The following is a 14,108-nucleotide window of genomic DNA, read 5'->3' as shown; positions in this document are numbered from 1 at the left end:
GCTGTCCTTGTAGGAGCGGCCGCACGTACCATCGCCTCCTTCAAGATCTCGGCGTCGAAACCAACCTCCGCAACCAAGCGCCCCAAGCTCTCTCGAAGCAAAAAGCGGAAAGCCGCCAAAAAGGCAAAAGCAGGAGGGACAGCAGAAAAAGACGGCATGCGGCGTTACGGCTGGTCGACTGGCCAGCAGCTGTCTCCGTTCACTTCGACACTGAGCAACGAGGGTGTGCCAGATGTGACCGACGACGACTACGAGTACATAACATCGGACGACCTCCATAATCGCAACCTCGGCGCCCAGTCGTCGCCTTTTGAATATGGTGTCACGGGTAGCCGCACGGGCGGGTCCTACTTCCGCCCGCCTAATGACGACAACCTCAACGATATTCCCCAGGAGGACATACTGCTACTCCGCCATGGCAACGAAGTCAAGGAAGAGTTTTTCCCCGCCTTTTCCATTGGTGATGGCAAGCTCTTTATCGAAGATGTCCGGGATCGTTTGCAGCTGCTTTACGACTTGTCCGACGCGCAAACGAAGCACATCAAACTGTACTACAAGGGGAAAGTTTTGAAGAATGACGAGCAACCGATCTGCGTCGACGGCGTCAAGAACAACAGCGAGCTCCTGGTTGTACTCCCAGGTGAGGAACTTGAGGAGAAACCCAAGTCGCCAACGAAAAAGGGTAGGCCGGCGAGACCGGATCGCAGTCCAAAACAGCAGGCTGGACCATCCTCGTCCACTGGCAACCTGGAGGTGCCGCGACGTGGACGACCTGATCAAAAATCCGGCCCATCAAGCCGCGCACACTCCGCAGCGTCGGGGACCTCTGGCGTATCGGGTGATTCCCGCACCTCCAACATCTCCAATATTGTGCCACCCAAGACCACGCAGGGTTCAGCCATGGATCAGTTAAACAATATCGACGCTCACTTCGAGTCGCACCTGCTACCTCTGTGTAAGGAATTCGTTCAGAATCCGCCTTCCGATCCTAAGAAGAGAGCTGACGAGCACGCGAAAATTTCTGAGACCGTTTTCCAGCATGTTCTCTTGAAGTTGGACGCTGTGAGCACTGGTGGCGAGGATGCGACACGCGCGAAGCGCAAAGCGCTTGTTAACAAAGTGCAGGACGTCTTAAAAGATGTGGACTCCAAGATCAAGCCTTCCACATGAGTTGGGCCTAGCCAATTAAAGGTGGCACAAAGGCGAATAGGAAGGCATCCGTTTTGTTTCATCTGAAGCTGTCCTAGGTTAATGTTTGATATTGCTTCTTCTTTAAGCATACGGCGCATACTCTGTACCGGCAACCCCTCCATGTTACATAATCTGATTGAAACCACATGTATTTTGTTATTTGATTGAGCAAGTTTATTGCTAACAATGACTATTAAAAGCTCTACGTTGACGAGCGCAGTGGGCAAATGAAGTCAAAATGCAAATCGTGACTTGGTCGCTGCTGTGTTTAGTCAATATCGCGATAGTTGTCATCACGTGGGCTTTTCAAGCTCATTATCATGACTCAGCAGTATTTATGTCACATGATCAGGTTGGAGAGCCCTAAGTACTGTAAGCCTCCACTCGCCCCTCTTTTTGGCTCGGCTTACTTCTTTCAGAAGACCTAGAACGGCCAACCAGCCCTAGTCTAGAAAGCACCACACCAAGAGCCAAAATCCGCCGCCGCAACATAATTTTGTGATTAATTTTTCTATTGGTGGTGGCTAGCATTTTCTGTATCATTTTTTTTTGAGCCCTCCATCACTTTCTGTGTGTGAAAGTGGACTGGCATTTTCTTTTCCTCGTCCTTCTTCCACAGGCTTTCGCGATAATCAACAACATCAATAACCCAGCAACCCCCTTCGACAACAATCGAAGTCCACCGACGGAGGACATTAATAACGTCGAGCGTCGACAACAGCACAAGAAAAACTAGGCAGACCCATCACCAGTCTGTTCTCTCTTTTACTTTTCCCATTTCGATTCTATCGTCCCCGATACGCCCGCTTTACTGCGGCCGATAACCACATCACACAAAATGTCGAGCTTCGAGTCTGTTGTAAGTGTTGCCTGCTTTTGTGCCTACACTGCGCGTCGCTGTGTGTTGCTGCCTCTACTTCTAGTGGCATCTCTACATTTCGAAGCGAATCGGCTGTACAAATGTGGCCACGGTTCACGATATGGCGTTGTCAATTCTTCGCGCGAAGGAACATTGGAACATCAGGTCACGAGGAAGGCTTATGTCCAACTAAGGACTTAAACGTCGAACAATTGAATGCTTGACTCTGCCGTTCTTCGCACGGTACATTTCCAGTTGAGCTTGCCTCATTCGACCGAACTGCACATATCGCGAACAATGCATACTGCAACGATCTAGCGACGATGGAAAACGATCGACAGGAGGAGACGCGTTGATTTTGCAGTAGAGGGAGCTGATAGCGACGTTGCAAACATCAACTAGATTTGCTGACTTGGTTTTTAAATAGGTTGTCATTGATGGCAAGGGCCATCTGCTGGGCCGTCTGGCTAGCATCGTTGCTAAGCAGCTGCTGAACGGCCAGAAGATTGTCGTTGTCCGCTGTGAGGCTCTGAACATTTCTGGCGAGTTCTTTCGCGCTAAGCGTATGCCACCACCACCGCCCTACCCACCCCAGCCAAAACATCTCTACGAGAATTTACTAAGATTGTATCATTCTTTCTGTTTAGTCAAGTACCACTCCTACCTCCGCAAGATGACTCGTTACAACCCGACTCGCGGCGGTCCTTTCCACTTCCGCGCCCCCTCGCGCATCTTCTATAAGGCTGTCCGCGGCATGATTCCGCACAAGACCGCCCGCGGTGCCGCCGCGCTCGAGCGCCTGAAGGTTTTCGAGGGAGTCCCGCCCCCGTATGACAAGCAGAAGAAGATGGTCGTTCCCCAGGCCTTGCGAGTCCTGAGACTGCAGCCTGGCCGCAAGTACTGCACCGTAGGCCGGTTGAGCCATGAGGTTGGCTGGAAGTACCAGGATGTTGTTGCCAGGTGTGTATTTTGTCCTTGCAAGGAGATTTCCTTTCGTGACTTGTTGGAGCCATTCTTTTGCGAATCAATCTTTGCTGATGAATCTTTCTACAACAGACTCGAGGAGCGGAGAAAAGCGAAGGGCGCTGCTTATTACGAGCGTAAGAAGGTTGCCGCACGGCAACTGACCGAGGCCAAGAAGAACGCCAAGGTCGATCCCAAGACGGCCAAGGCCCTCGAGGCTTTCGGCTACTAAGCGGCGGAAGTCGTGATGGACGTCTTGGGAAGAGCGATGAAATGGAAAGAGCGGCGAATTAGAGCAACGGCGAGAGAGTGTGGAATGGGAGAACAGAATTTGCAACGGACCAAGGCATGGCTTTGACTGCTGGCATGAACGAACAAGACTGCTGTATTTATGGTGGTCGGATTGATCTACCATGTAAGTATGGCTCTTTTAGTTCCTTGCATCCTTGTACCTGCATCCCGTGTCTTGCCCGATCTTTGTTTTGCTTTTTTGTTCGGGCCACTTGTGTTTTTGTTCTCTCTAGATTTCGAGTGTGCGAGAGGGTTTCAATGATGGGCGAGCAAAGCTTCCTTGTAAATTAAAAAAGGAGTGAAGTTTCACTTGGGCAAAAGAGGAAGGATATGATACATGTCAAGAAGAAAAGAAACAGGGGGAAAAAAAAATCAAAGACAAAACAGAGACCCGGGAATGGTTTCAAACAGCCCATTATTCTTGACAACCTTTTGTCTATTACTCTAGTTGTAGGCGACAAAAAAGATACAAAAAATATTTAAAAACTTTTAAGACTCAGCATTTCCATACATGTCTCACAACCAACATTAATCGTAAGACGTTTTGCAAAGATGTTTCCCTACATCGGCATGATTATACTATCCACTCGAAAAAAAAGTTAATATGACAAACAAACCCCACGATGCTCATTAACAGATATTTATTGAGGGAGTCCTCAAAGCTAATTTCAAAGCCCACGGGTCAGTCAGTCTTCCGGCCCTAACCAACTCAAGTCACAGGGCAGCGTATAGATACCGTACGGGCACGGCCCGATTGTCAGCGATGATTCCAATGGACTCCTGAGAAACGTCACGTAGATTGCTGCATTGCTTGAGGTGGTGATGCCAGCCTAGGGCCAGTGACGACTGCTGTTCCATAGATTTCCAGCTAGCCTTTCGGACCTCGGAGATGGCCAGTTCTTGGCCGGATACCCGGGCAAAACCTTTACTCTGCTTCTTTTAGCTTTGGCAAGAGCGAATGGCATTCTGGTCGCTTGAAAACAAAGGAGAAGATACCCGCCATTTTATCATATTGTCTCATCCCGAGTAGCCCCTTATTTCCCTTACCATCTGGAGGCAGCCTCGGCTTGTTGAGGGCTTATCGTATTTGTTATTGCTCGCCATTTTCACAATTCGCATGAATGTATTCTCCTTGGTCATCGTGAACTTCGTTGCAGTGACTTTACTGGCTCAGAAGACACTACCCTTAATTTATATATCGAGTGCTCCTGCCACCGTTAACACGACACCGTTGTCTCCGGCTCACATGTAATGTCATCACAATTTTTAACTTCTCCGTTCTGTCAAGCTACCCCCGCGGTAGCATCGGGTTCGTACAGGCACGCAGATGGAATGCTTTTAGCAGGTAGGAGTGTCATACTCCTGGGCAGTGTAACAGCCTCGCAAATTAAGACTCGCATCTCCATGGCCTGATAACTTTCGCGGCCGCGCCGTTACCAATTCGCCTCTACCGCGCCATTTAGAGGTGCAGTCATTCTGGCCTGGCCATCTTGGAAATCGGTATGGGCAAGACAATCTAATTTTATTCTCAGTCTACGTTTCTTGATTTGACTTCAATTTTTCTTGACATAACTCCCGTAACCACCTTTTCCACTCCACCATCATCATATTGAGGAAGGCGACGAGAACACAATTCGTACTCGTTTCAAGTATATTATGATGACCGAGCCCAGCGATATTCACAGTAGCTGAATACATTAATTATTCTCTTTAACATCTGTCTGTATCTCAGGTCCCTGTCATGAAAACGTCCTGTAGCCCGTTTTCACCAAACAATATCCAACTGCACCAACCACACGCAGGGGAAGCACACAGCTATTCTCTCAAATTTTGAGGTACCGCCGTCCCTGGTCGTCCATGAGTCGGCCCATACCTAGCTGCCACTGTTTTACTTGGTCGTCCCAAAGCAAGTCGTTTGCCATGATTGGATTCTGGAGAGGGCTACTTGGTAACCGATGACTTGTCACTGCCGTTGTACGAGCGGTGTTGTTTGCGGTGGGACTAAAGCTTCTCGTGTCCTCGCTGCGTGCCCCATTCTCCCACCAGCTAGTAGTTGCCCGAAGTGGCTTGATTTTCTCTGTGCCATTTAATCTCGCCGCCTCGCTCCACAAGTGTCGTATTGACTCCGAAGAGAGTTCGTTTTCCTCCGTCTCGATGCGATGGATATTTTTAGCAAGCCCTGCGTTCAGTCGCTGAAGGATACGGCCGCAGGAACGCACTCTGTCCAATTGCGATCGGGCAAACTTGAGTCGAGGGCGTTCTTCAGTTTCCGGTTTTGCGCTGGTGGCAGTCGGTATCTCTTGCGGCCAATTCCATACTTCGTCCAGTCCAATGCCATTTCCGGCACCAGGCTTCTCCTGGCTGTCAAGTTTGGAATTCGGAGAAACTCCGCCCCTGTTGCCCTCTGGCATGTGGTTGTCATCGTCATGCTCGTGGATCTCGCTGTCTTCGACGTCCTCGTACACTCGAAGTTCTTCTGTCGCGCCCGTTTCGTTTTCGGCACCGTGTGTTGGGTGTGAGGCATCTGCATCTCCATCTGCGGTTTTGATCATGCTTACTAAAGTATCAGGATGGTCCCGATTAACCGTAATTCCATTATCAGAATAATTGTCCACAATATCGAACTGAGATAAAAGGTTACCGAGCTTGTCGATATCGGCTTGGTACCGTTGAATGCAGTAGAACACGGCGTACCGATGGTAAATAGACATTTTGTAGGGATGATAGGAAAATGATGCAGAGATAGAAGACGAAAAAGAAAACGAAACAAGAAACGAGGGTGGACGTCTGCCGATGTTACTGTGACTGATATTTTTGGTCAGTATGAAAAGCGACGTTAAATAACATGCGTACGGCGGGACGATAAAAGAAAGCTCATTTCGGCTTCATTGACCGCACAACGTACGCAGATCATATTTGCTGCCCACCAAACGCTTAGGAACGTGATAGTAGGAAATGGACGTGAGGTCGTGACATGCGTAACAGCGACGTGAATGGGGCTTCGCGTTGGTAAAGACTTGCCAAGAGTAAATTGGGGCAAGCAGTAGATATTTGGCCGGGACATGTCTGAGAAAAATCCGAGAGCCAAAGGCAACATATTAAGACTTGTGCGTCAAGGTTTATCACGGGCTCGCCCACAAAGCAACCAGCGTTTGCTAATATTTGTGTATTTCCCGTTTCGGAAACAGCTGGCGCAGTCACTCTTTCATTCTGCTGGTAGAACTCCTGTTCTGCTTTCTCGAGCCAGGATAGGAAGGAAACGACAGTGTTATCACTGCTACCGTAGAACAGCAAGGAGTTATCCTGGAGACGCGTTACCTGCCGAATCTGCGATTGATTACCAGCATCTTGCTCGACGTTCTCTGGTAGTCTCCGGAGATCCTGGTTTACTTTCACAACGACACTCCGAACCAGCCAGCGCCGAGAAAGTTTCAAGCATTAATTCGGGGCTTTGAGCACATCATATGTTCCATATGCAGTTGCCGCTGCCGAAATACTAAAATTTCACGTCCGCAATCCGACAAATATGTACGCATTTGCTCTAGTCGCCATGCAGGTTCGCATCGTGAGCCTGTAGGAATCTTAGGACTTCTATTTTCTAGATCACTGGCCTCCCAACCCCTCTCTCGATCTCTTTAAAAAAAGCTCCACCACCGCCCTCTGTTTGTCCTCTTGGGCCTTGCGTTCTCTGTCCTTGGCCATTGCAGGGACCCGACACATTATCCCACCAAATATTTCGGCATAGCGCCTCTCACGGGCCATTCGTCGGTCTAGGGCTTCCAGTGCGGTACTGGCAGGGCTGACACCAGATTTTCTGAAACTACTCAGGGACCGGCGGCCGATGCTACCTATACCGCCCATGGTCGCACTAAAACCTCCTCCTGAGCTCCGTCCGATGGACCTCAGCGCGTCTAAGTCCCCAAGACTTAATGGTGAAAGCTCCCCGATGATCCTGGATAGCGTAGTTGTCAAAAAGACAAAGGAGATGTTGTGGTGCGGCGTCGACGAAAGAAAGTCCAAAACCGTGCTCTTGTCCGTCTCGCTATTCGGATCCCGTGCAATTGGATTGACACTCTTGGAGCCATTCAGTGTTAAAAGTGTGGCCTGGTCGATCTGAGACCATAATGGGATTGTCACGATGCCGTCAGTGAGTCCCTGCAGGAAGAGGAGGAGCACATGACTAACGACCTCAAGGCGCAACAAAGATGACATCTCGGGCTCGAAAGCATCCAGGACAGGCCGGTCCTCGTCGAGGGCTTCGATCACTGCGACAATATGCCGATTATCTAGGGCCCGTGTCGTGTCTTCGAAAGGCCAGCCAGCCTTGTCGCCGGGAATTTTGAAATCCTTTAGCATTTGCTCGTCCGCAATGGATCGGTCGACCAGGTTTTCAATCATCTCCGTCAGTTTGAACAGTTCCTTCGGCGCGGCGCAACGGACGTCGAGATCGTAGGAGATCGAGCCCAACGCTGTCGTGTCTGCGCCAGGCGTTTGGCCATTCTTCTTTGCAAGTTCTTCGTGGAGGGTGGCCACAAATGCTCGGATTCCGCCGTCAGGTACGCGCACCAACTCCTCAATTGATCGCCCAATGCATGTAGGTGCCCACGTTCCGCGGACAGGTACGAAATGATCTTTGCCTTCGTCCACACGAAGAACCAGTACATCCTCAAGCTTGCTCACGCCATCATTCAACATGCGAGCAAAAGTAACGTCGCTCACAAAGACTTCAAGAAGTGCGTTGACAGTCTCGCCAGGTTCAAGAATAACCTCCTTTCCCAGATCCACCGGACCTTCTTCGTCAGTTTCCTTGTCCTGGCGAATAAAAGACGTAGTGAGCCACTGATAATGGTGGGCAATAAAATCGCTGGAGGCCAAGTCTTCAGTCGTCGGCTTTTCGACAAAGGAAAGCACAGCCGGCACACCACCTGTGTTAGCTATTATCAACGATGTCGATGCTTTCTGCAAAAATACAACCAGCCCAAAGTCGACCGCTTCGTCTGACCCCGATGTGTACTTGCTAGTATCATGAGCCACGCGGCTATCGACAACAATCGTCACGCCGGGTCTACTTTCGTTCTCCGTGCGGTCAAGCTCCCTAGCCACCTCCACGTGCACCGCTGCCTTTAGCTCTGGGACAACGGCATCATAATCAACTGTGAAAAAAGCCACGACAGGTTTGTGATCGGACGACTGGATGCGCTGGTGGGACGCATAAATGTCCAGGTGGATGCGGTCGGCAACGCCATCCTGTGATGCGGCCTCATTGTCCTTGTCAGGGTTGTATTCGCCATCATCGTACTCGTCGTAGTCTAAACTTGAAGCGGTAGAGTTGCGTCTTAAAAAGTCGTCACCGTCTGTATCCGGTTGATACTCAAAAAGGACCTCGTCATCGTCACCAGCGTGGTCCAATCCGCGCTGGGTCATCTCTTTGTCCCGTTTCTTCGCCTCTTCCTTATCCTTGACCTGTTGCTCGTAGTCGTCCTTGTCCTTGCGGGTGCGGTATAAAATCCGGTCGCACCAGCTAGGAGCACGACGCTTTTCGCTTGAATCAAATAAACCGACTGTTCCAACGTCGTATTTGTATGATGGCAAAAACGTAATGCGGCCCTCTCGCCAGCCGTCGTGAAATGCCTTCCGCTCCCTGATCGCCCTTCCCAGTTGGTCATGAGGAAGCAACGAATCAAGGGTTGCCTGCAGAGATGCCGGGTCTTCAGATGCATCAGGCACAAACTCATCAGGGTCTGGCAGCGGTGGAAGCAATTTCATACCCCCAACAGCGTCTTTGCCATCATCGTTTGCTAGCGCCGTTGAGGTTGTTGATATCGAGTCTGCGTAAGCCTTCGTTGTACTGGAGGCCCAGCTAGATCGGCTGTCGGTGGGTGTAGGCTTTTGCAAGACTAATGCTTCTTCACCCGCAAGCGAGTCGTGGTCACCAGCTTGCATACTACCAGCCCTGTTGCTATCCACCCGCAGCTTTTGCTTTAGGTCGTATTCACCTCGCGCATGCAATGTAAGAAGGCGGCGAATATCGTCTCCTGGCAGATCATCCAAGCGGAAATTGAGGTCACCAAACCAAAAGGCAAAGTCGGCATCAGCAATTTTTTCCGGCATCTTGGTCTCCGGTAGGCCTGGGTGGTTGTATGGTTCGAATTGTGTTCGAGACGCGATGTGGGATACGTCCCAGCACCGTCGGTCAGCATGTGATGCTTCGTTACCGCTGGCCAGGTGGCTGTTGACAAACACCATCCTTGTCGATTCGCCCAGGACGATATTGGCCGATACAGCTCCTTTGTTTCCCATCAATCCCAATAAGCCAGTTCCCACGGCAGAGGTGCTCACGTGGCTGACCATACCGGCAACCTCGGGAGAAGCATAGATTAGCAACAGAAGACCCGACATCTGCTCAGAGGCGACAAGTTTGTAGCCATCCGGCAGGGCGAGCCCCAAAGCCGTCTTCCACCTATCCAGAACCGGTGCATTGGAATCGGTGTATACACGGTTCATGTACTGGCTTGCTACATTGAGGTCAACAACCTCCTGCAAACCAAGGGCGTAGAGGCCGATCTGATCGCTGCCCATGACACGCACAGCAGCAACGTCCTCCCCCACGCCCTGCTCTTGTCCCGCAAAGATCGTATCGGACGTTTCTCTTTGAAGAGCGCCATTGCTAGAAGCGGCAATAATATTGGAGAGTCGGTGGTCGACGCCCTTTCCGGAAACAAACCAGGTTGCCAGGTCGTGATCGGTGCCTGGACAGGCGGCCACGTTCCACGTACCAACTTTTAAACGGACCCGGTGGGGACGAACATATTCGGAGCGACGAGCGTACACCGCGCTGTGGAGGGAGTGCGGCATAGCGTCGGCAGCGGTAACGTCGACAGGCTCGGAGGCATTGGACCTCGGGGCAGGCCGATTCGAGGAAGAATCATTTGGGGGGACCATGATGTGTAATTATGCGGGCATGGCACAGTACAAGGTTCGCGGGCAAAGAGTGCATCACTCAAGGAAGCTGATCGACAAGGCCGAGGTAAAATGAAAGGGGATACCAAGGCAACGTGCAGTACTTTGCTCGCCGCACGGATTGGAAGCCAGGAAATCTATCCAAAGCTAGGAGGTAGGCATGTCGTTCGGCAGCCTGAGAGAGTATAGGCATGAGACACCGCACATGGGAAGGCGAAATGTATACCTTGGGGTAGTCGTGACAGGGTGGCGTATCGCGTCGTCGTGTTGAGAATGTCTATGCTACCTGGAGGCTGTCGTAAATCCAATTTCGACTAACAGTAAGGCTATATCGGAGCGTAGTATCATAGCAAGACAGGAGTTGGACAAATTGTGGAACAACTTGGTGTGGTGCGAATCCAGAGGCGAATGTTAGATGCAAGTTAAAAGTGTTGTAGGAGATGCATTTAGAGCACAGTTGGTTGCAAAGCAGATGCTTGCTGATGACCGTGGGATCAAGACAAGTAAGCGGGCTAGAACTCTAGAACTTTGCGCACTGGTTGCGGGGGCCGGTTGGGTAGTATCAATACAGGCCTAAAGAGAGCACTAAGTTCACGTCATGCACTGTATACCGCGATAAAGTCTCTATCGTGTGCCTGGCAGAAATACATCTCGCCACTACTGATTGGTGGCGGCGCACTTTGCGTTTAAGTGTACAACCGGATGGCAAGCTTCAATGGTAATGCGGCAACTTCAAAACAACAAACACCCAACCCTCACATGGCCTACACCTAACCAATATCACAATCCCTTCCATAGTGCCACTCTTCCCTACGATCGATAGCTCGATACTTCCGCCCGAAACCAACACGCCTACGCAGACCAACGAGAGCCTCATCTGGGCGTCATCTGGGCGTCTCGATCGACCACCTCCGTCGTCTCCGAAATATATATCATTTCCGTCCTGAGCAGCCGCAAGCTAGACTACAAGAAACCATGCCACGGAAGGCTCATAAGAGGCAAAAATCACAGCCGCATGGTCCGCAGCAGCCTCAACACCATGTCGTGCAACAGCTGCAACCACACCAACAACAGCAACAGAACAACCACACAAGCGATGGACCCCCGGTCGATAACCAGCACCCAGCCGATGTCCATATACCTACAGAGTCTATCGACGAGATGAACTTGCGCGTCTTACAATGCTACGAGCCGACGATTCGAAGCATCGAGGCTGTGGCAGCCAGCTCCGTTGTCTACGCAATCAACGGCGAGGCAGGTGGCTGGATCAAGGCTGATCCGCAGATTGAGGGCACCCTTTTCCTGTGCGAACAAGAACCGTTACAAATCGAGGAGTTTGTTTTACCACGGGCTTGTGTGTTCGTGCTCAACCGCAAAGGTCTCATGAACGTGGTGGTGGACCTGGCGCGGGTCTGCAAGGCCGAGGTCCTCGGGGATCTGATCACGCTCGGCATTGAGAACGAAGAAACGGCGTCAAAGGGGCCAGACGGAACAAATGGGGCAAGTGGGCAGCAAGTGCTCGGTCTATGGATTCACGGCAATGGCACAACAGGCAGCGGATCGGGAATGAGTGGTCCTCTGTTTGACCCCGACATGGTAGTGCGACGGTGGCAGGCGGTGCAGGTAGCTATGGTGAACACCTTGGGCTCTTCACAGCTTTTGGACACGATGGGATTCCTCGATACCGCAGCCACGATGGCCAAGGTGAAGTTAACAGGCCTGGGGCTCAACCCAGATGGTATAGCAACAACTGCGGTAGGGCCTCAGCCGAACGTGAAGGAACTGATGGCCATGGTGTTAGGGCAAACATCAGGACGGGGCCTGGGCCAAGAAGGATCATAAGGGACGGACAGCGTTGCACAACTCAGTACTGGCGGTTACTTTATATACGGTAGATGAGGCATCGGAACTCTCTGTCGGTGGCGTGGCGGCAGAGTGCATTGATACCTTTCAAACCAATTCTATACCAGACACTTGGACATATCGCAACTAGGTCTCCCCAGCCACCATGTTCGTCGATACCGTCGATACCGCCTTTCGTTCTTTTATTCATAATGCCTTTAAATTTACTTTCGTACCTCGGCGACATCTTATTCCAGAGCCACACACACTCACAATCGTTTGAACATATGTACAACCAACATGTTGTAAACACACACAACAATAAAACGTCTCCCGATAGACATATGAACATATTGTTGTGGGTGGACAAGCAAAGCATGGTCGCTACTGTGTTCCTATATGCCAATGCTGCCATCCGTCGTTGCTGACGTGTCCGATAAGCTAAGCTCAAAATCGTCATCGGCACCTACCATCATACTGTCATCATCATCCACGATTGTGATAGGGTCCGTTTCTGCCTTCGTGAGTTTAGCTGCAGTAGTCGAATCTACGTTGGACTTTCTCCGCTGGCGTTGACAAGTCGATCGCAAAGCCCTTTTTGCTGCCCGCTTGACTAATTTTTCCTCGAGGCTTTCGTTGGACAGGCAGGCCCATTCGTCGGTCACATCTTCGCCGTCCTCATCGACCACACGTTGGGCGAATGAGATGAGCATGCTTTGAACCGTATAAATCTGGTTGTGGTCATGATTTCCACAAGCCTCTCGGTTAAAGTGATGCAAGCCGAGCGGCAACCCTGTCTGGCTATGCAGTGTTTGCAGAGGGTGCGCCTCAAAAAGCACGGGGTTGGGATCCAAGGCCTGGAGGCAACGAAGAACGAACCAGCCGTGGCCGAATGGTTCGTATTGAAACAAGAATTCAGCAGCGTCAACTTCCTAGGTTAGAACCGCCGGTGACACGGGTTTGAGATAGTCCACGGGCCCTGTTCCAGGCGCCTCGTCGAATGCTCTAGGTTGTGTGGTACTTGGGATATAATGGTGGCCCTTGCACTTTTCCTAAATTTGCAGGAAAGGAATTAGTATTGTCTTATGCCTCTGGCTGGAATGAGAGGCTCGAAACTCGGCTCGTATGGACGAACATGAAAGATGTGCACGTCCGTCGTTGCCCCAGTACTTGGCACCCTGTAAGAGCTGGAAGAGCGAAACGTAAAATATGAAGACATTAGGCGCTCGGATTGTTGTACCGTTACAGTGGTGGCTTGGGCGTCATTTTCAATGCCGAACGGCATTAAAACTTTGCTTTCGCTGCAAGCAACAGCCGAGGGCTTCTTGGCCCAGGATTCTGCGCTTGTGTTGGTGACACATTTGGCAGATAAAGTTGGTGATGACAGTGGCTGAGGAAGTGCGGCAATCGTCTGCTCCGGGACTGGTGTGCTGTCGATTCCAATCAGCAAAATGAGCCGGCGTAGACTCAACGGGATCAATTCTCTCAGCATGTCGTCGAATGCCCTGTGAGCCTGTTGCTCGCCCACAGTCTTGAACACGTCGGAAAGGACAGCCGCTTTTTCTTCATTAAAATGAATGAGCTGTTGGGTGAGAACATTGCAATGGTGCTCCATCGGAGCGTCAAACGAGTCACAGACTCGGTCGAAGGCCGGTTTCCATTTGCGTCGGATGGATTCTAAATCCATCGCGGATTTGCGCGTGTTGTTGTGGCTCTCGTCGCCGTTCATAGTTCCGCAAATGATGTTGTGTCAACGCCGGACGACAACGGTGCTGGAACGGAAGGTACACCGAACACAAAATATCTAAACTTTGTGGCTGTGGGCGAGAATGAGAAAGTCCAGCCAAAACGTGGCGCCCGCCTGTGGTGAATAATGTCACGCGTTTGCTTTTCTCGCCAGGAGAGAGACTTAGTTTTGGTCCACCGTTTTGACACACTCAATCCGGTGGCACACTACTTCGTATGTCGTTTTGTTTTAAACTCAATTTCGCAAAAGCAACAT

The 14,108-nt window shown here is 50.9% G+C and overlaps 5 protein-coding genes across 5 annotated transcripts; 3 read left to right on the top strand and 2 right to left on the bottom strand.

Moving 5' to 3' along the window:
* Positions 1-156: 156 nt before the first annotated feature.
* On the top strand, positions 157-1,170 carry SPBR_03040 (bag domain containing protein; the record flags this gene model as incomplete). Its single annotated transcript, XM_040761343.1, has 1 exon — positions 157-1,170. The coding sequence occupies one exon, from the start codon at positions 157-159 to the stop codon at positions 1,168-1,170; it is 1,014 nt and encodes a 337-aa protein (XP_040620028.1).
* An 859-nt stretch (positions 1,171-2,029) lies between these two features.
* Positions 2,030-3,245, top strand: SPBR_02906 (large subunit ribosomal protein L13Ae; the record flags this gene model as incomplete). Its single annotated transcript, XM_040761209.1, has 4 exons — positions 2,030-2,050; positions 2,478-2,613; positions 2,698-3,010; positions 3,107-3,245. 4 exons carry the CDS (start codon positions 2,030-2,032, stop codon positions 3,243-3,245), a joined length of 609 nt encoding a protein of 202 aa, XP_040620027.1.
* A 2,321-nt stretch (positions 3,246-5,566) lies between these two features.
* Positions 5,567-5,856, bottom strand: SPBR_03370 (uncharacterized protein; the record flags this gene model as incomplete). The annotated part of the gene is made up of 2 exons (XM_040761672.1): positions 5,567-5,584; positions 5,623-5,856. The coding sequence occupies 2 exons, from the start codon at positions 5,854-5,856 to the stop codon at positions 5,567-5,569; spliced, it is 252 nt and encodes an 83-aa protein (XP_040620026.1).
* Positions 5,857-6,907: 1,051 nt separating this feature from the next.
* On the bottom strand, positions 6,908-10,159 carry SPBR_02253 (PI phosphatase group protein; the record flags this gene model as incomplete). The annotated part of the gene is made up of 1 exon (XM_040760556.1): positions 6,908-10,159. The coding sequence occupies one exon, from the start codon at positions 10,157-10,159 to the stop codon at positions 6,908-6,910; it is 3,252 nt and encodes a 1,083-aa protein (XP_040620025.1).
* A 1,080-nt stretch (positions 10,160-11,239) lies between these two features.
* Positions 11,240-12,106, top strand: SPBR_03135 (decapping enzyme; the record flags this gene model as incomplete). Its single annotated transcript, XM_040761438.1, has 1 exon — positions 11,240-12,106. The coding sequence occupies one exon, from the start codon at positions 11,240-11,242 to the stop codon at positions 12,104-12,106; it is 867 nt and encodes a 288-aa protein (XP_040620024.1).
* Positions 12,107-14,108: the final 2,002 nt, after the last annotated feature.

This window comes from Sporothrix brasiliensis, assembly GCF_000820605.1.
Source record: "Sporothrix brasiliensis 5110 chromosome Unknown Cont17, whole genome shotgun sequence".
NCBI lineage: Eukaryota > Fungi > Ascomycota > Sordariomycetes > Ophiostomatales > Ophiostomataceae > Sporothrix > Sporothrix brasiliensis.
Note: the sequence above shows the minus strand (reverse complement) of the source record. Positions and strands in the feature narration are given on the sequence as shown.